This window comes from Psammomys obesus, unplaced genomic scaffold, assembly GCF_907164565.1.
Source record: "Psammomys obesus unplaced genomic scaffold, mPsaObe1.curated_primary_1811, whole genome shotgun sequence".
NCBI lineage: Eukaryota > Metazoa > Chordata > Mammalia > Rodentia > Muridae > Psammomys > Psammomys obesus.
Window position 1 is genome coordinate 10744222 of NW_026585895.1, and position 19570 is coordinate 10763791.

The following is a 19570-nucleotide window of genomic DNA, read 5'->3' on the forward strand; positions in this document are numbered from 1 at the left end:
TTAGTGTCCCTCTGCCTTTTAGTTAGTATGGCTAAGGGTTTGTCTATCTTGTTGATTTCTCAAAGAACCAGCTCTTGGATTTGTTGATTCTTTGTTCTCTTTGTTTCTAGTTTATTGATTTCAGCACTGAGTTTGATTATTTCCAACTTTCTACTCCTCTTGGATGTATCTGCTTCTTTTTTTTTCCCCTAGGGCTTTCAGCTGTGCCATTAAGTTGCATGTATGAGATGTTTCGGATTTCTTCTTGAAGGCACTTAGTGTTATAAACTTTCCTCTTAGCACTGCTTTCATTGTGTCCCATAAGTTTTGGTATGTTATGCCTTCATTTTCATTGAATTCTAGGAAGTCTTCAATTTCTTTTTTGATTTCTTCCCTGACCCAACTGTTGTTGAGTAGAGAGTTGTTCAGTTTCCATGCGTGTATAGGCTTTTTGCTATTTCTGTTGTTTTTGAGGTCCAGTTTTAGTCCATGGTGGTCAGATAGGATACAAAAGAGTATTTCAATCTTCTTGTATCTGTTGAGGCTTGCTTTGTGACCAACTATATGGTCTATTTTGGAGAAGGTTCCACGAAGTGCTGAGAAGAAGGTATATTCTTTTGTGTTTGAGTGAAAAGTTCTGTAGATGTCTGTTAGGTCCATTTGATTCATGACATCTGTTAGTATCATTGTTTCTCTGTTTAGTTTCTGTTTTGTTGACCTGTCCTATGGTGAGAGTGGGGTGTTGAAGTCTCCCAGTACTAATGTCTAGGGATCTATGTGTGGTTTAAGCTTTATTAATGTTTCTTTTACAAATGTGGGTGCCCTTGTATTTGGAGCATATATGTTCAAAGTTGAGATGTCTTCTTGGTGAAATTTTCCTTTAATGAGTATAAAGTGTCCTTCCTCATCTCTTTTAATAATTTTGGTTGAAAAACCTATTTTATTAGATATTAGAATGACTACTCCAGCTTGCTTCTTGGGTCCATTTGCTTGGAAAACCTTCTTTCAGCCCTCTAGTCTCAAGTAATGTCTATCTTTGTAGCTGAAGTGTGTCTCATGTATGCAGCAGAATGTTGGGTCCTATTTACGCATCCATTCTGCTAGTCTATGTACTTTTATTAGAGTTGAGTCCATTGATGTTGAGAGAAATTAATGACCAGTAATTGTCAGTTCCTTTTATTTTGATCTTGGTTTGTTTTGCTTGTCCACTTTTAGTTTGGCTGTAGTGAAGTTATTTATTTCCTGTGTTTTCCTGCGTGTACTTAGACTTCTTGGGTTGTATTTTTCCTTTCAGTATCTTCTGTAGGGCTGGATTTGTGGGTCTGCATTGTTTGAATTTGTTTTTTCATAGAATATATTATTTTCTCCATCTATGATGATTGAGAGTTTTGCTGGGTATAGTAGTCTGGGCTGACATCTGTGTTCTCTTAGGGTCTGCATGATATTGCCCAGGCTCTCCTGGCTTTCATAGTCTCTGTTGAGAAGTCAGGTGTGATTCTGATGGGTTTGCCATTATACGTTACTTGACCTTTTTCCCTTGCAGCTTTTAGTATTTTGTTGTTGTTCTGTATATTTAGTGTTTTGGTTATTATGTGGCAGTAGGATTTTCATTTCTGGCCTAATCTATTAGATATTGTGTAGACCTCTTGTATGCTTATAGGCATCTCTTTTTTTGGTTTTTTGTTTGTTTGTTTGTTTGTTTGTTAGGTGGCATCTCTTTTTTTTAATTGAGGAAATTTTCTCCTATGATTTTGTTGAAAATATTTTTTTGGCCTTGGAGACGGGAATCTTCTTCTTCCTCTATTCCTATTATTCTTAGGTTTTTGTCTTTTCATGGTGTCCTTGATTTCTTGAATTTTTTGTCAGAAATTTTTTACATTTAACATTTTCTTTGAAAGATGCATTCGTTTCTTCTGATGTATCTTCTACACCTATATCTTCTACATCTTTCTTCCATCTCTTGTATTCTGTTGGAGATGCTTACCTCTGTAGTTCCTGTTTTCTTTCCTAAGTTCTCTCTGTCCAGGATTTCTTCACTTTGTGTTTTCTTTAATGTTTCCATTTCCATCTTAAGATCTTGAACCGTTTTGTTGATTATCTTCACCTGTTTGCTTATATATATATATATTTTTTTTTTGCTTTTCATTCAATTCCTTCACCTGTTTGTTTGAACTTTCCTTTCTTTTTTTTTTTCAGTGATTTAAATATTTCCTCTCTAAAGGTCACAATCTGTTTGACTGTGCCTTTCTGTATTTCTTTACAGATTTTATTCATTTCCTCCATTATCATCTTCATAAGCATAGATTTAAGGTCATTTTCTTGAGTTTTGCTTGTGTTTGGGAATCCAGGGCTGCTTGTCCTTATATAACTAGGTTCTAGAGATGCCATATTGTTTTGGCTTTTGTGGATTGTGTTTTTATGCTGGCCTTTACCCATCTGGCTGTCTCAGGCATTGGCTGGTAGTTTCTGGTGCCTGCTGGAGTCCTGGGGAACGGGGTGTGGTGTGAAAAATCCCCTGAGCAAGGATCCCTCCTCAGATTGGTGGGTATAGTCTCTGACTGGTGGGTGGTTCTGAGGGAATTGCCAAGGCTCTCCTCAGGTGTATGATCCTATGGCCTATCTGGACTCCTCAGGAGCCCAGGGACTCTCCCCTTACCAGGGGAAGTCCCAGAGACAGCTGCCCTGCCTCTGGCTTTCTTGCTCTGCAGTTAATGAGCTGTAGCTGCTTAAACACTATGCTCGGATAGTGTTTAAGCACAGCCCTCTTGAAGAACCATTGAGCCCAGAAGTTTGGTCTCTCTAGGGAGACAGGCTGGGCTTTGGAGTGGTATCTGGGGCTGTTTTTGTGGCTTCTGAGCATCCATAGGTCTGAGGTTGGAGCTTTGTGCCCCAGTACCCAGTGAGCACAGCACATAGAAATGTGGCTAAAGGCTGGAGACCCCAAGCCTTCAGGAACCTGGAAACTTTTCTGGGAACTAGCTGGGTACAGGAGGTCAGACCAGTTGTTTCCCTTACTGTGGAGTTTCTTCTCACCTTTGAAACACAGTCGCCGATGTTTTGGAGTGCGCAGATTGGTCTATTAGTCCATGTGCAGTCACTGCTGCCCTGCTGATCAGACACAGTGTGAGATCTGTGCCGCCATCTTGTACCCTTGCCTCCATTCACTCTTAAATGTTGGTTACTCTTCATTCCTTCCTCCTTTTCTCTTTTCCTCCCATTCTTTATTTGTTTGTTTAGGGCATGGAAGATTGCTCCTTCTACTACTTTTTACCACCCAGCCCAAGTCACAGCTCTTTATTTTGAGACAGTCATGAACATATGATCCTCCTGTTTTCAGGCTCCCAAGTAGCTGGGATTACCATCATGTGCTAGCACACCTGACTCCATTTTTTTTCCTGACTCCATTTTTAAAAGAAAATAATGGTCATCTCAGTAGATGTGAAATTACTTTTTTTTTTTCTTTTCACTTTTTTTCTTTTTTGAGAAAGCGTCTCTTTGTGTAATTCTAGCTGTCCTGGAGCTTGCTATGTAGATCAGGCTGGCCTCAAACTCACAGGGATCCTCTTGCTTCTGCCTCCCAACTGCTGAGACTGCCACCAGCAGTTTGTCATTGCGGCATTTCTGTAATGCCTGATGATGCTGCACTTTTATGATGAGGGGTGAGGACTACATTAGTGGGTATAAGGACAAATATTTATATGGGAGTCAATACTGGCTTATTAAAGTGATGGTTGTCGGTTCTTTTTTAAGATTTATGACTTTGCTAACCCTGCATCCCTGGCTAGGGTCCAGGCATGATTCCCTTCTTGTTGAGAAGATCTTAGGTCCAATTAGAGAGCTGTTATTACTGCCAAGATAGGCATACCACTACCTCAGCCTCAGGAGTATAGTGCCATGGTCATTGCCGTGGCTTACAGGTGTCATAGCTGGGTAGGACTGTTGGTTGTGTCCCTTCTTTGGAAGTTTGTATGGCACCTTCTGGTACCTATATTCCTCAAGAAGGAAACTTTCAGGTCAGTTCTGCTTCAGGTGTCTCTGTGTCCTGTGTCTGAGGGGCACGGTGTTATCAGAAGTAGGCACACCTTTCACCTCTGGGGCAACCAAGGACAAAGACAAAAAAGGTATAATTTGGGCAACTCTGACCAACAACAACTCAAGAGGGCACCTGGAGACAACTGTCATGTGTTCTTTCTCATCTGAGGCTCCTAGCTCAAAATCTTTATATAAGTACATATCCTGGAGTAATTGCAGAAACCAAGAAAGTTAAAAAGGACCATTGTTAAAGTTGGGGTGGTGCAGAAAGGGGAATAGCAAGGTATAAGTGATGGGAATGGGGAAATGGAGGCTCTAATTAAAGAAGCAGAGAGATAAATACAGAAGATGGGGGAGATGAATACAGAAGAAGAGAGGAAAGTAAAATAATTAAAATGTCTTTAAAGGCATAAGGAATCATACTATTAACTATCTACCTTAAAAAAACTATGAGGCAGGTAAGTCATGTATGACTATATGGATGGATGGATGGATGGATGGATGGATGGATGGATGGATGGATGGACAGACTCAAAATTTAAATGAAATTTTCTCATCTGGGCTGATAATGCTCTCACCAAGTGCCAAAGACAACCTAACAAAAACCTCAACATCAGGCATAAGTTCCATATGATTTTTAAAAGATCATTTTGCTTTTTTAAAAAAGAAGTTGGTCAGATATCAAAGCATGTTCCAAGGAGGATGAGAGTCAGTCTTTTGGCAGGCTAATGATCCAAATTAAATAAAAACGCTGAGGCAAGAGATCTCTAGAAGGAATTCGGAAAACCTCAAGGGTAATGCTGGTTGTCTAGATAGTCTGGCTGCAGCAAAGGAATTCGGTCTGAGTTTGTCTTTAATCCTACTATACTCGCCTGCTGCTATAGCGGTGGGCATCAACACACACCCACACACCCTAACTCTGTAGATTTTGGTTTTTACTCTGCAGCTGCCTTCTGGCCTCACATATTTGGATTGTATCTACACTTGGCAACTAAAGACCCTGAGTTCGCTATGAATGTTACTCAAGTAAAGCAGACACAGTTACAAAGTATCTCTCAAAAGTTTAAGAGCCCTGAAAAAGCCTGGTCTCGCTGCTCTCGGAGATCATGTCCTCACTTGCCTGCTACTGTTGTTCATATCTTTGCCATATCTTTGTAAGACCCATAACAAATGGCCTACTCTCGTGACAATGGGGAACTCAGCAGCCTGGATTCCAAATCACAGCTTTGGCTTCACCCCCTTGACTTGTGCTTTTGTATTCATGGACCATACATGGGATCTGACAAGACCTTGACAGTGTTTTTAAAAATGCTGCTATAACAGACTGTCACAGACTTGGTGACTTGCAACAGCACAGATTTACTGTCGTGTAGTTTCGGAGTTCAGAAGTCTTACCTGGGTCTCAGGAAACTAAACTCCATGTGTTGGAAGCTCTGTGCTTCTTCTAACAGCTGTACAGGGAATCTATTCTGAGCCCTTCCTAGATCTTGGAAACTACCCACAATTCTTGGCAAGTGGCCACTTCCTTTGAAAAGCATTCTCTGCTTCCATCACCATATCTCCTGACTCGCCTCTGCTTCACTTATAAAAACTCTGCAATTAATTGTGCTCATCCAGATACAAGATAATTTCCTCATCTCAATCTCCTTAACTTCATCTCATCTGGGAGATCCCTTTTGACCATGTGAGGCAACACATTCACGGGCTCTGAGGAGTAGGGCATAAACATCTTATGGAGGAGACAGAACTGAAGCAGCGTTCCACCTACCAAAAGGACCCTCCATGCCAGACAAGGTGGCTCATCCTGTGATCCCAGGATAGAGGAGGTGGAGGCAAGGGAATTGAGAGCTCGGAGTCAACCTTGACTACACAGTGAGTTCTAGGCCAGCATGGACTATATGAGGTCATGTCTTTAAAAAACACAAAACAAAAGCTCTCCAAAAACTCATCTAAAGAAGTTTCAGAAAAGAAAAAGCAAGGTCTAGCAATAAATACCCTTTTGTACCTAGAGCTGAGATTCTTATACCCTCAATACAGACAATGGTGGAAGAAAAGGTGAAGAAAGGCTCTTCCAGAGGATCAGAATTCACTCCTTAACACCCATATTAGGCAGCTCCAGGAAATCCCATGTTTGGAGCCTCCTCAGACATGCACACACAAATAAACACACTCACACACACACCTAATTTAAAAATAATTTTTAAAGAAAAAAACAAAAAACAAAGATGCCTGGCATGGTGGTACACACCTATGATCCCAGCACTCAGGGAGATAGAGGCAGGTGGATCTCTGTGAGTTTGAGGCCAGCCTGGTCTTCAAAGTGAGTCCAGGACAGCCAAGGATACACAAAGAAACCCTGTCTTGAAAAATAATAATAATAATAATAATAATAATAATAATAATAATCTTAAAAAAGAAAGAACTCTCTCAGATATTTTGTTAGTGTTAAAAAAAATTCTCATCTCTTAAGCATATGCTAAATACCTAGGTCTTCTAAAAAATAGATTGTATTGATTTCTCGAGGGAAAATGGGGACTTATGCTAACAGATTATTTTCAAAAAACAAAACAGAACCAAACAAACCCACTGAAACTCATGTAAAACCTTTCTGTATACAAAATAATCCTAGTCAACACAAAGATACAAAGCCATACATACAGGCACATGATATTTTCAAACAGGGGTAGCTTACCCCTACATACAGTAAGAGCTTGAATATAAGTTGAAGAATATTGAGTAGGGTTACTGTCTAAAGTAGATCCAATTCCATACCAGGAGCTGAAATTTAGTATTCATTTAGTCATACTAACCTTTTTTTTCATTAATGAAAGCACAATAGAGAAGGTATTATTTTATGATGACTGTGAATTATTAAAACGTCGCTAAAGTACTGATTTTTACATTTTTAAGTAATCCATTTTTACTATAACATATCAAATAATACAGACACATGGAAATAAAAGATTAACAATTTCTGTATTCTTTTTCAACCTTATTGCTCAATAATTACTGACTGCCCAAATTAATCAGTTACTTAGTAAGCCAAGCATTCTCTAAACTGTGTGGATACAGCAACAAACCCAACAATCCTCTGTCGTTGGGGACTGATATTCTGTGAGAACCAAAAAGCAAGCAGTAAATAAAAGCTGAAGAAAAGGGGGCTGGAGAGATGACTCCGGGCTTTAGAGTACTTTCTGCTCTTCTAGAAGACCAAATTTTGGTTCCCAGCACTCATGTCAATTGGCTCATAACCACCTGCGCCAGGGAATCCAGTCTCCTGCCATGGCCTCCATGAGTACCCTCACACACATGGCAGAATTCACCCAGGCATATATAAAGACACATTAATAAAAAAAATTTTTTTAATAGGAAGATTAGTGGTTAAGTAAGTGAATTTACTGCTTTTACAGAAGACCAAAGTTTGGTTCCCAGTACCCACATAATGGCTCACTACCATCTGCAACTCCAGTTCCAGGGGATCTGATATCTTTTTCTGACCTACTAAGTATACACATATACATATTCAAGCAAAACACTCATACAAATAAAACAAATATTTATAAAAGGTGTGTGTGTGTGTGTGTGTGTGTGTGTGTGTGTGTGTGTGTGTGTGTTTTAAGACAGCTAGGTGGTGGTGGCAAACACCTCTAATCCCAGCACTCAGGAGGCAGAGGCAGACAGATTTCTAAGTTCAAGGCCAGCCTGGTCTACATAGTGAGTTCCCAGATAGTTAGAACTATGTAGAGACCTTGTCTCAACAACAACAAAGCTTAGTTTCTGTTGTCTCCTCCAACCTACTGTTTCCCTCATAGATAACTATGAACCTCCCAGCAATTCATAGTGATTTTTTTGACCACATAGCAAGTTCAAAGCCAGGCTAGGATACATGAGACCCTCTCAGGAAGAACGGGCAAAGAGACACCTTGGTGGTGGTGGTGGTCTTATATCAGTCAGTGGCAGAACAGATGGCAGACCTTTGTCCATCCTAGCTGGGTGTCTGGCTTGGTGGCCAAAGCTGTTTTATACCTAGGATGCATAAAAAAAAAAAAAAAAAAAAAAAAAAAAAAAAACAAATCAAATCCAGGAAACACAGCAAGGGAGTAAGAAGACAGAGACCTGCATTCAGCCATGTCTCCCAGGGGCAGCAAAGATGCCCATAGACCTGTCCCCCGTCCACCATGGCAAGGGCAGACCATAGACACTCAGAGCCCCGCCTACCACCACACAGTGGAACAAGGGAGTAGAACAACAAACCTGCAGACTGCCAAGCTGCTGGAGACGTACCCACTGGCACTCAGCACAGGTGGGCCATAGACACCCAATTGCACCACACCATGAAAACCAGAGAATGTCACCCAGGGACCCACCAGCCACATGGTCAACCTGCTTCTGTGCCATCACAGTATGCAAACATGCGGTGGTCAAAAGGGAGAGAAGTGGAGCAGCTTGGGCATCATGAAAAGAGATGGAACTGGAGACTTGAGGGTGGAGAGGAGTAGGTAGCCTGTTATGAGTGGCCAGCCACGCCACCTCCAGCCATGGTGAAGCCCAGCCCGATCTGCCACTGGGTCCATGGCTACACAGCAGCAGGGGTCAGTGTCAATGTTCACGGATCATATCACCACTAGAAAACACGGGGACATCCCTGGTCGGGGCAGCTGCCAGGAACCACGGAGATGTCCAGAGGCTGCACAGAACTGGCCCCGCCCCTCACTGACTGTGATGCTATGGGAGCGTGAAAGCTGGCCCTGTACCTCACCCAGGCAGCAGGATGAAGCTGGCCTTGCTGGCAGCGATGTGGGTGAGCTGGCTTGAGGTTGTGAGTGTGGGGAGGCTGACTCTTCCACCCGTCCACCGTGGGGTGGCATGCGCGCAGAGGTAATGGCCGCCACCCACCCCCATCCCATCCCTTGTCACTCCTGGCAGTCCACAAGAGAGCTAGCCCTGCCCCTCACCAGCTGCAGCACTCGGGAGAGGGGTCCTTGCAGTCTTGCCTGGACAGCACAGCGGAGCTGACCCTGGTAGTGGGGGCACAGATGAGCCAGCCCCAGTGGCTAGAGTATAGGAGAGCTGCCCCCCCAATCTACTATGAGGAACTGTGGGTGCAGAGGTGATGCCCACTCCCGCACCTGTGGCAGGCAGGCAGGATTGCTGGTCCTGGGGTCATGAGACGGGAAGAGTTGGCCCCGCCACTTGTCTGCCATGAGGTGTTGTGGATACAAGGGTGATGCCCACCCTTGTACGTAGGAATTTGTGGCAATCCGGAGAGCTGACCCCGAGGGTTTGAGACGAGCGAGCTAGCCCTGCCCCCTCACTCAGAAGAGTGGGCCCAGCCCTTTGCAGGCTGCAGCACCTGGGAGACTAGCCCCTGCACCTTGGCTGGGAATCTGGAAGCGCGGGTGCAGCTAAGCCACCCACAAGGTCACGAGAGCTGTCCTTGCCTCCAGCAAATGCCGGCATTAGGTGGCCTAACCGAGCAGTGCTGGAGAACTCGCCCTGGTGGTGTGGATAAGGGAGAGCCAGTGTGCTCACCAGCTCAGCTACCACCCAGACCAGATCTGGGACTCTGAGTTGGCCCACCCCAAAATCGTATCCTCTGCCGGTGGTTAGGACTCCTGAAAGGACTAGTCCCATTGATCCAAAGCTTCAGGATCTCCATGACACAGGGCAACAATAGGATAATGATAGGAGTCCCAGGGAGGATACAATATTGATGGTGTCACAGAAGCCAGAGACCACGAACCAGAACAATGACTCATTGCAATGAACATTTGTAAGTGAAGACGCGTGGACAGAGGGATCTACTGTGGGACACACTGTGACATACTACAGCTTCCAGGATGAGATGGTTTCCATGCTTTGTTTTGTTTTATTTGTGTGTTTTATTTGGGAGGGGAGATTGCAAGGGCAAAGGGTGGATATGAGGTAATAGGGAGGTGAGGGGGGCTGGGATGCATGATGTGAAACTCACAAAGAATAAAAAGTCTCTAAAAATTAAAAGAAACAACAGCCAGTTACAAAAAGATAATGTATGAGTTATATGAAGTAGATAGTCAAGTTCAGAAAAACAGAAAGAATGGTCATTTTTCTGGGGCTGGAGAGAGGGCTGTGGAAAACACCACAGTTAAAACATTATACAGACTGAACAGTTCATATTTTTATATTGAGAAATATACATACTTAGAAATATACATGTAAACAAATATCTATATTCATGGTTTGACTAAAAATGGCCCCCATAGGCCCATAGGGAGGTCACTATCAGGAGGTGTGGCCTTCTTGGTGGAAGTGGGAAGGGACCAGGCTTTAAGGTATCAGAAGCTTAAATAGTGGCTCACAGTCTCTTCCTGCTGCCTGTGGATCCAGGTGTAGAACTCTCAGCTCCTTCTACAGCACCATGCCTGCTTGCACTGTGCCATGCTTCCTGCCATAATAATTGACTAAACCTCTGAAAATGTAAGCCAGCTCCAATTAAGCATTTTCCTTTATAAGAGATGCCCTGGTCGTGATGTCTTTTCACAGCAATAAAACTCTAAAACAGAGGGGAATTTGTGTAATTCTTTTATCTCAAAACATATTTTTAAAAATCTATTAACAAGACCAGAAGTTCAACAACAGCCATTTACCTGAGACATTTCTGCATTCATATGGTTTATTCGAAGTTACCAAAAATAGGTGCTGAAAAGATTTTGAAAAAATATTCAGTGACTTTTTAGTCCAAAATATGATACATTATTATCTCTTGATACCTCTAACTATAATGGTGGAATAAAGCCAATCACAGCAGCACATGCCTTTAATCCCAGTTCTTGGACGAGAGGGGCATGAGGATTTCCGCACTGGAGGCCAGCCTGATCTACAAAGCTCCAAAGTTCCTGAACGCTCATTTGTTTATACCAATATTTCTTGTCTGTCTTGCTTTCTAAAGAAAAAATTAGCCGTCTTTAAAAGCCCTTTTTTAGGTTAATCCTGCTGGACCTGGTGGTAATCCTAGCTACCTGGAAGGCTTGAAACAGGACCATCACAGGTTCAAGGCCCCACTCGGTCACACACTGAGCTGAAGGCCAGCCTGAGCTGCTCCCCCTGTCTGAAATAAAAGTGAAAAGAGGATTGGCTTGTAGCTCGGTGGTAAGAACTCCTGAGAGGCTCAGCCCGCAATAGCGACAAAAATGAACAATTATCTTCAGCGTTAATGACACTACCACCACGCGCGGTAGTCTGCAGTGGGCCCCTTTCCATCTCACCGCCCTTCCAGCCTGAGTGCCTGTCCCTGTCTTCCTCTGCTGGTTACCAATAAAGTTGTTACAAAGTGACCTTGAGCGTCTTCCCCCGCCTTCTCCATCCGGGTGCTGCGGCGAGGATAAGAGCCGCACCGCGCCTGCGCGCCCAGCCCCACTGCTTCGACCTCTGCCGCCGCTGCCGCCGACGCCGCCTCGGAAGGTAAGCGGAGGTAAGCGGAGGGCGCGGGGCCGGGGCGGAGCGGGCCGCCGAGCCCCATCCACCGGGCGGGCTTGTGCTTCCCGGGCACGCGGCCACGCCGGCGGCCTGCGCGGGGGCCCTCGGGGCCAGGGTGGGAAGGGCAGGCCCCAGGGGGGACGCTTGACCTTAAGCCTCTTTCCGCTCCGCAGAGAGGAAGCGGGAGAGGAGCCCACGTCGCCTGTCACCTATATCCACGCCACGCCGCCAGGAGGAAAGATGTTCGCCTGCGCCAAGCTCGCCCGCACCCCCGCTCTGGTGTGTAACCTGGGCCTCGGCCCAGAGTCCATGCCGAGGGACTGGCTCTCCTTCACCCTTGCCCCATGTCCTCCCCTCTCTCCCTCCCAATCCTGCGGCCTGCAGACAGCTCCCCCGCCATGCGTCTCCCGAGGCCTATCTGTCAGGCCCACTCGGCGGAGGTCACAGCCTCCTTGCTTGCTCCTTGAGCGCGCCCCTCCCCCACTTCCCGGTCCCTGTGGAGTTGGGGTGGACGCGTAGGTCGGGGTGCAGGGAGGTTAGGAGGGTGCCCCTGAGGCCTAGTTGCCTCCGCAGCTGCGCTTCCCGTGCGTGTCTGTCCTTGTGTGGGCGGAGGAAGGTGGTAGGGAAGCCCTGAAGCTTGCTTTTTGAAGGCCTTAAGTGAAGTCTGGATCTAAAGGATTTGTCCTAAAGAATCAGGTCCTGGTTCTGAAGGGATCTTCCGTGACCTTAGTGTCGTGGACACTCAAGGGCAGAGAAGCCAGGCTACAAGATGTCCTTATCGAGAGAGCGTTTCACTGGTTCTTAAGCTGCCATAGAACTGCTTAGACTGTACTAAACTTGCAATTAATGGAAATTTAGGAATACTTTGGAAAAAGCGGGAACCCTGTTGACTGCTGGGCTGTTGTAAATGACAGCATTTATACTGACACTCCTAACATTCTTGTCGGCCCACATTAACTTACTTGAATTGCTACAATTATTGAAACTTCCACAGCAACTCAGTCACTTTGTAACTAATTATTCTTAGGATTTTAGTTTACAAATAGATTAGATAGCACGTTTTACAATTCGTTAGCATGAAGTGTTGTTAGCTTGGCTTCGTGTATTCAGAATGACCAAACAGCCAAGCTAAATGCACAGATAAATGAATTTCTGCTCATTCTCTTCTGTGTTCTTCTTTAGAATTTATAGTTACAAGAAAAGTCACTGACGACTGTAGTCTGTATTCTTAATACGTGAAGTTTTTACTTTCTTTTCATTAATAGATCCGAGCTGGATCCAGACTTGCATATAGACCAATTTCTGCATCAGTGTTATCTCGACCAGAGACTAGGACTGGAGAGGTAAGTAGTAATAATAGCAATTAGGAAATAGTGCCAAATAACTCATAGTTCTGATATAGTGAAGGGGTGTATTAATGAATGGTTCCAGGGTGGTCTCTTCTCCTCTCCCCCCGCCCTCTTTTTTTTTTTTTTGGTGGTCAACACAGCTTCCTGCATTTAGCAAATGTTTTAGTCAGTGTTCATATTTACCCCCAAAGTTTTGAGGTATTTGTATTTAAGATTAAAATAGTCATGGTTATCAAAAAGAGCCTGCTCTGTTGAAAAGTGTATTGTATTGCTAACTGTCATACACGAGATAAGAATTACTCCTGATTTTCTTTTTCATCGTGCCATACAATTACTCATAGTAAGTGACAGTATAAAGAGGTTACCATTTTGGCACTTACAGTAGTTAAATTTGATGTGATTATTGAATTGACCTTTTGCCTTATTTTCTGTTTCCAGGGCTCTACAGTATTTAATGGAGCCCAAAATGGTGTGTGTCAGCTGATCCGAAGGGAGTTTCAGACCAGTGTAATCAGCAGAGACATTGATACTGCTGCCAAGTTCATTGGTGCGGGTGCTGCAACAGTAGGAGTTGCTGGGTCTGGTGCTGGTATTGGAACAGTCTTTGGCAGTCTTATCATTGGTTATGCCAGGTAATCACTTCTGTCCCAGAGTAAGTGAAACAATGGGAGCTGCGATGGAGTAGGAAAGTAGTGGAGAGATAGTAGCTCCTTGGAATGAAGTGTCTGCAAGCAAGTCTTGGATTCTTTTTTGTGAGCTGTGTGGGTTAGTCACTTACTCAAAGAGATAAAGACAGACAGGGCCTAGGGCACAAGCCTGTAACCCAACCAATCAGAGAGGGGCAAGCAGATCAGAATCCCTGAAAATGGGTGCAGACTGAGCATTCATATTTGTGTACAAGGGTAGCTCACTGCCTTTATGTTACATGATTAGGAGTAAATAATTTGAGAGACAAAAGCAAACTGTGGTGTGGGAGGGATAGCGCCTCCATAGAACTTCTAGTTTGAAAAGGTTGGCACGCTAGTTATCTGATTCTTTCCCATGTACCAAATGTGTCGGCATGATTATCTGAAGTAACCGTCACCCATGTTGTCTCTCCTAGAAACCCTTCGCTGAAGCAGCAGCTGTTTTCATATGCCATCCTGGGGTTTGCCTTGTCTGAAGCTATGGGTCTCTTTTGTTTGATGGTTGCTTTCTTGATCTTGTTCGCCATGTAACAGAAATTACTGCCTGAAACGTTGGCATTCATAGTAATTACGGATGTAATTCTGTGTCTCTTGCTGTGACTCCAAAAACTGTAGTGCTGGTGTCATGGAAATGTACGTTATTTCCAAAGTCATTTCATTAAAGATGAAAACTTTAATTTTTGCTGTGCTTTGTACTTATGTAAATTTGGATCATCATAAAGAAGATGCATTGAGGCAAAGAAAAGTCTAGCAGTTACCCTGGTTTTGAAAAAGCACCGCATGTGATTTTTATGGGAATTCTCTTACGTAGTGTTCCGTAGATTGTAATTTGGGAGACTTTTGTTTCTTAATGTAAAGGAGAAATATTTTAATCCTTTGAGCTTCTTTGAAACGTGATTAATGCAAAAATAGTTTTGTGTTTTTAAAGATTACCATGAATTAGAACACAGAAACCTAATCACCTTCCACTTGGACGTGGCTGCCCTCACATTGCCGGCTCTAAAGAATGTCACCTTCCTGGGGCTTGGAAGCAGTAACCAGGAGGGAACGGGCTTTTTGTTTCTCCATAGCCTCACACGAAGCAGACCTGTGTCTGCAGTGAGTAACCAGCAGTCTTCTGAGGCAGGGCCCACTCAGCCTGGCAGCCAGCTTCTAATTTGAGCAAGCCTCTTAAAAAGCAGTTGCCGAAAGTGAAGTTGATTGGCTGCGTTTGTGTGATTCTCCTGAAACCCTGCTGCTGCCATTTGTAGTGGAAGTCTCGGGAACGATGGCTGAGCAAGTGCTTGGCCCCAGGGCTGCATGTTGCTCTTGCTCAGACTTTTCCACTTAAAGGAGGTGGCACCACCAAAGAAAGACTGTTCTTTGTTCCCGCCCTAGCAGATAAACTACCATCAGCTTGACACCCAAGTTTCTGGTGTAGGATAGAAGATAGTAGAATGTGGAAGAATGAAAAGGACAAACTAGAATGGTACAAATGTATGAAATTCTGTAATTAAACCCATTACTTTATATGCTAACTAAACAAAATTCTAAAGATAAGTTTCAGAATTTTATTTTTTTAAGATGAGAATTACAATAGCCTGTTTTATTTTAGTGCCCTCTGCCTAAATTGGTTTCAGCTGAGAAAAAGCACCTGAATTTTTCTTAAAGCATAGTGAGAAGCTTTTCTATCTGTCTTACCTAGGTGCTTGCTTAAATTAATCGCTTGCCTCTTGGCCTATAAGAATCTTGACCCTGAGACTTAACGATTTGTATTCTAAAACATGTTTCCCAGGTAGCTTTGTACCATAGTGTTGGAAAATCACTACTTAGACATAGTTTGCCTTATTAAAAAAACAAAATAGCAGAAGCTGTGATTGTTTTTAACTGTTCATCTGGCCTATCAGATACAAAATTCCTGGAAGAACAGTTTTCAACCTCTAAAAGGAATGAAGGCAGCTCTGTAGCCAACGGTGGCAATCACTCCAGTTGGGAGGCTGAGGCCCATGGTAAGCACTGAGGGGAGCCAGACACAAACCACAAGTGTGTGTTTCTGTTTTTATAAATAGGTAAGTCTGTAGAAACTAAACCACGTAGAAGTCAGTTGGGAGCTGTGGCCAGCCTGGTCCACAAATCAAGTCCAAGACAGTCAAGGCTACACAGAGAAACCTGTCTCCAGAAACAAAGTTACCGGGAACTCTAGGAACAAGGAGACGTGGGGAGCTGCCTGTTGGCTGTGGAGTTTCATTTTGGGTAATTGAAAATGTTCTGGCGCCAAATGGTTGAACAATGTAAGGGTGCCAAGTCATCAAACTATACACGTTAAGTGCTTGATGTAGCAAACAAGTTCCTGTACTACATAACAAAACACAGTAAAGTCCTAACTTCTTTTTTTTTTTTTTAATCAGAAAATTTAGATGAACTAATCTGTTCCAAGTTCATTTTAAATAAAATCAGCCTTGGTAAAGAGTTATTCGTGGTGCTGGTTGATAATCAAAGAAGTGTCAAACACTGGAGGGGAAGAGCTGCCTCTGGGAAGGGGGCGATTGTGAGGGGGACGCAAGCATGAAATAAATCTCTGCAATAGGTGCACAGGCTTCAGTTCACTGAGCAGAAGTTAGAAACTAACTTATACAAGATGGGAAAAATACATCAAATTCTATGTCCGGAGAAATAGTTACTGGGTAGCATTTTGCTGTTTAAGACAAAGGAAGCCAGTGCTGCCTCAGCTTCCCTTCTGTGGTGCTGGGGCTTGAACCTTTGCATGTGCTACAAGTCCCAACACAAAGCTACATTGTTAACTCTGCACCACTAGGGTTACAAGTGCCAGCTCCCTTCCTGAGCTTTGAAACAAATACTGATGTGAAAGACTTTAATAACTTACTTTCTGAATGGAACTAATAGAGATGTAACTTTCATACCAACCAAACAAGAAATGAAGCGTTTTCTCTGTTGAGAACACGAGGCTTATTTTAAAACTCCCTGCAGTCAGGAGCACCTCAGAGCACTAGAATGCCAGTTCACCTCATTTACTCAGAATGGTGTTCTTGGCGCACTGCAGGTTTTTAATTGCCTTTTATTTGGTATTGTGTTTAATAGAGAAGGGATGGGTGATTTTCAGGACTGGGAACCAAACCTGGCCTTGTGCCTATTAGGCACTCCGCTGCTGAGTACACCATTGTCTTGAAATACGGTATTTTTTAATATTTTGGTAATTAACTCAGTACTAGTTTGAGTATGAAATGAACTTTGAACTAATGGAAAAGCTGTTATCTAGTCATAAACTCTAGACATGTAGTTGATTAAAACAGGTGAATTTCATACAAGTGACGTAAGAGGTGAGCTGTATGGAAGGGTAGGAGTCATTTTCCAGGGAAGAGATCACTTGAAAAACACTGCACCTTAGTCTAATCCTTGAGTAGTATGAGGACAGTACAGAAGAGGAAAGTCTGTTGCCTAGTGAATAGCTCAGTGAAGATGAAACAGAGAAGGACTGGAAATAGTGTAAGTTAGAGTTAAAAAGAGACCAAGGCTGAGCAATAGTGGCAACCTTTAGTCCCAGAACTTGGGAGGCAGAGGCAGTCAGGTCTCTTGAGTTCAGGCCAGCCTGTTTACAGAGCAAGTTCCAGGATAGCCAGGAAACCCTGTCTTAAAAAAAAAAAAAAAAAAAAAAAAAAAACAGACCAGTATGATGGCTTGGTCAGCAGTACCAGTGGTTACAATAACAGATCTGCTAGTGATAAGTTTAGGATGTTGTGTGACAAGACTTTTTCCTGAGGAGATGTGCGCACATCTACCTACACTCCAGATAGGGGGCCCATGACAGACCAAGGTATGGCTATACCCTAAGTCCAACTTGATAAACCAATGAGTTTTTTGGGATTACTTACAAGAATATGTGTGAGGGATTACTTATAGTAGCAGAAATGACTGAAAGACGGCTACAACACCAGAGCCCGCCCTCGCATGCATGACAGCTCCCAGAACTGGGGATGTGGAACACACTGCAGGCTTTGAGTTGCTTGCCTTCCTGCTTGCCTGCAGGGTGGAGTGTTTCAGTCTCTAAGGAAACAGAGGGCTTAGTCCGGGATTGTGGCCATGACAGTTTTAAAGAATCTTCAAAGAACTGGAGAGATGGCTCTGTGGTTAAGGGCTTTTAGCACTGCTGCAGAGGATAGGGTTCTATTTCCAACCCCTACATGGCAGCTCATAACCATCTATAAGTCCAGTTCCAGGGGATTTGAAGCCCTCTTCTGACATACCAGGCTCCAAAAGAAGTATTGAGACTTACCTAGATCTCTAGGGCCAATCAGGAAAGGCAGGTGTCTCCATTCCCTTTTTCCCGAGTGCTACTCCTGATGAGACAGGCTTCACGTATGGACTGCCGACACTCAAAACAAGCCTGCAGAATTAGGAAAAATCAACTCAACTCACTTCCCAAATTATAGAGACATTGTTTGGTAGTGCCAGGATCCAGATTCATACCTTTCTTAATTTCAGAGCACGTGGTCATGTTAGGGATTCCAAGGAGAAATTGATTTGGCTAAGTAAGAATTTTGATTTTTGTATAATTTTGAATATGAAATAGAATCTTCCAGGTGGACTCGGTCCTGTAGAGAGGACTGATACAATGCACCTAATCACCAAATAAAAGTTGAGAGCACAGCGTCTGAGAAGCGGCTCCGTCAGGAATGTATTGCTCAGCTAACAAGCGATTCCACGTGTGGCTCTTGAGGGAACTGGTGCAATGAATGACTATTACAAATAAGGATAGTAAAAAATCCACTTGCACTTTTGATGTCTTCATTGTCCTGGCTAATTGAGATTTATCTGTTGGGATAGAATTGTTAAAATAGACTAGAGAGGGTAGAGCGAAGCACATCATTTGAGAAAAGGATGTTGACTCTCATTTGCAATAGTTTTAGGAGTTACATTTTATAACATCTTCCTTGGTATTTGTTCAGCCAAGCTTCTTTTGAGTCATACTGCTCCCAAACAGCATTGCCTGTAAAGATTCTTTAGAAGGGTTAGCTCATTGTGACTTGGATTCGAAGCCAATATTGATTTGTCCAAAGAAAATGTGAAAATATATTATTTAATGTGTAAACTATATTCTACAGAAAACTAAGCATGGAGGGCTAGGCTGAGCGGCACACACTTAAAATTTCAGCACTTGGGAGACAGAGGCATGTAGATCTCTAGGAATACCAGGTCAACCAGGATTATACAATGAAACCTTGTCTATTAAAAAAAAAACAGTTTTTAATCAAATAAAGATTTTTTTTTATTTTTGGTTTTCGTTTTTTTGAGATAGGATTTCTCTGTACTTTGTAGACCAGGCTGGCCTCGAGCTCACGAGATCTGCCTCTTTGTCTCTGCCTACAAGTGCTGGGATCAAATGCATGCACCACCACCTCCTGGCAAGATTTGTTTGTTTGTTTTTTAAATACAGGAAAGGAGTAGTAGAATTGAAATTTCTAAGATTTGTATTACAGAACTCGTTCAATAATAAAATAATTGGAACACTAGCTGAACACTTTTTCATAGTTTAGATCACTGGTTCTTAAATGGGCATCGCAACCACTTTGGGGGCTAAACAACCTGCTCGTAGGGATCACATATCAGATCTGCATATCAGATAGTTACATTATGACCCATAACAGAAGAAAATTACTGTTATGAAGTAGCAACAAAAATATTTTCATGTTTGGCATCATCACAACATGTATTAAAGGGTTACAGCATTAAAAAGGTTGAGAACCACTGATTTGGATAAAGGGTTTTTTGGTTTTGTTTTGTTTTGTTTTTTTGAGAAATATTGAAAGCATATTGTTTCACAGGGTGGTGTGCGCATGTGTGCATGGGGTGGGGGGTGTTGTTCATTCCAAAGACCTAAATTCAATTCCCAGTACCTGCATGAGGCTGCTCACAACTACTTCTAACTCCATATCTAGAAATGGAGGTCTCTATGGGCACTGTATTCACATGCATAAACCACACACACACACACACACACACACACACACACCTATGTATTTAATGTGTAAACTGTGTGTGTGTCACATAATTCTCTCTGGAGCCCTGACTGTC

General features: G+C 43.1%; 1 protein-coding gene and 1 non-coding gene across 3 annotated transcripts; both read left to right on the top strand.

The window, feature by feature from the left end:
- Positions 1-7904: 7904 nt before the first annotated feature.
- LOC129671841 (small nucleolar RNA SNORA48) lies at positions 7905-8050 on the top strand. Its single transcript, XR_008719429.1, has one exon. It is a non-coding gene; the product is annotated as a small nucleolar RNA SNORA48 (small nucleolar RNA).
- Positions 8051-11353: 3303 nt separating this feature from the next.
- Atp5mc3 (ATP synthase membrane subunit c locus 3) lies at positions 11354-14178 on the top strand. 2 transcript variants are annotated; one of them, XM_055600499.1, is made up of 5 exons: positions 11354-11451; positions 11640-11745; positions 12732-12809; positions 13254-13447; positions 13918-14178. In XM_055600499.1, the coding sequence occupies exons 2-5, from the start codon at positions 11707-11709 to the stop codon at positions 14030-14032; spliced, it is 426 nt and encodes a 141-aa protein (XP_055456474.1). In that variant the 5' UTR covers positions 11354-11451; positions 11640-11706; the 3' UTR covers positions 14033-14178. The 2 variants fall into 2 exon arrangements, with proteins under 2 accessions (XP_055456474.1, XP_055456475.1); XM_055600500.1 differs by having other exon boundaries at positions 11368-11461.
- Positions 14179-19570: the final 5392 nt, after the last annotated feature.

What these genes read in the sequence shown, in the direction of transcription:
- Atp5mc3 (XM_055600499.1), top strand. Translation starts at nt 11,707, where the DNA reads ATGTTCGCCTGCGCCAAGCTCGCCCGCACCCCCGCTCTG. An exon ending in TCGCCCGCACCCCCGCTCTG is followed by an intron (nt 11,746 to 12,731) that starts GTGTGTAACCTG and finishes TTTCATTAATAG; the next exon opens with ATCCGAGCTGGATCCAGACT. An exon ending in CAGAGACTAGGACTGGAGAG is followed by an intron (nt 12,810 to 13,253) that starts GTAAGTAGTAAT and finishes TTCTGTTTCCAG; the next exon opens with GGCTCTACAGTATTTAATGG.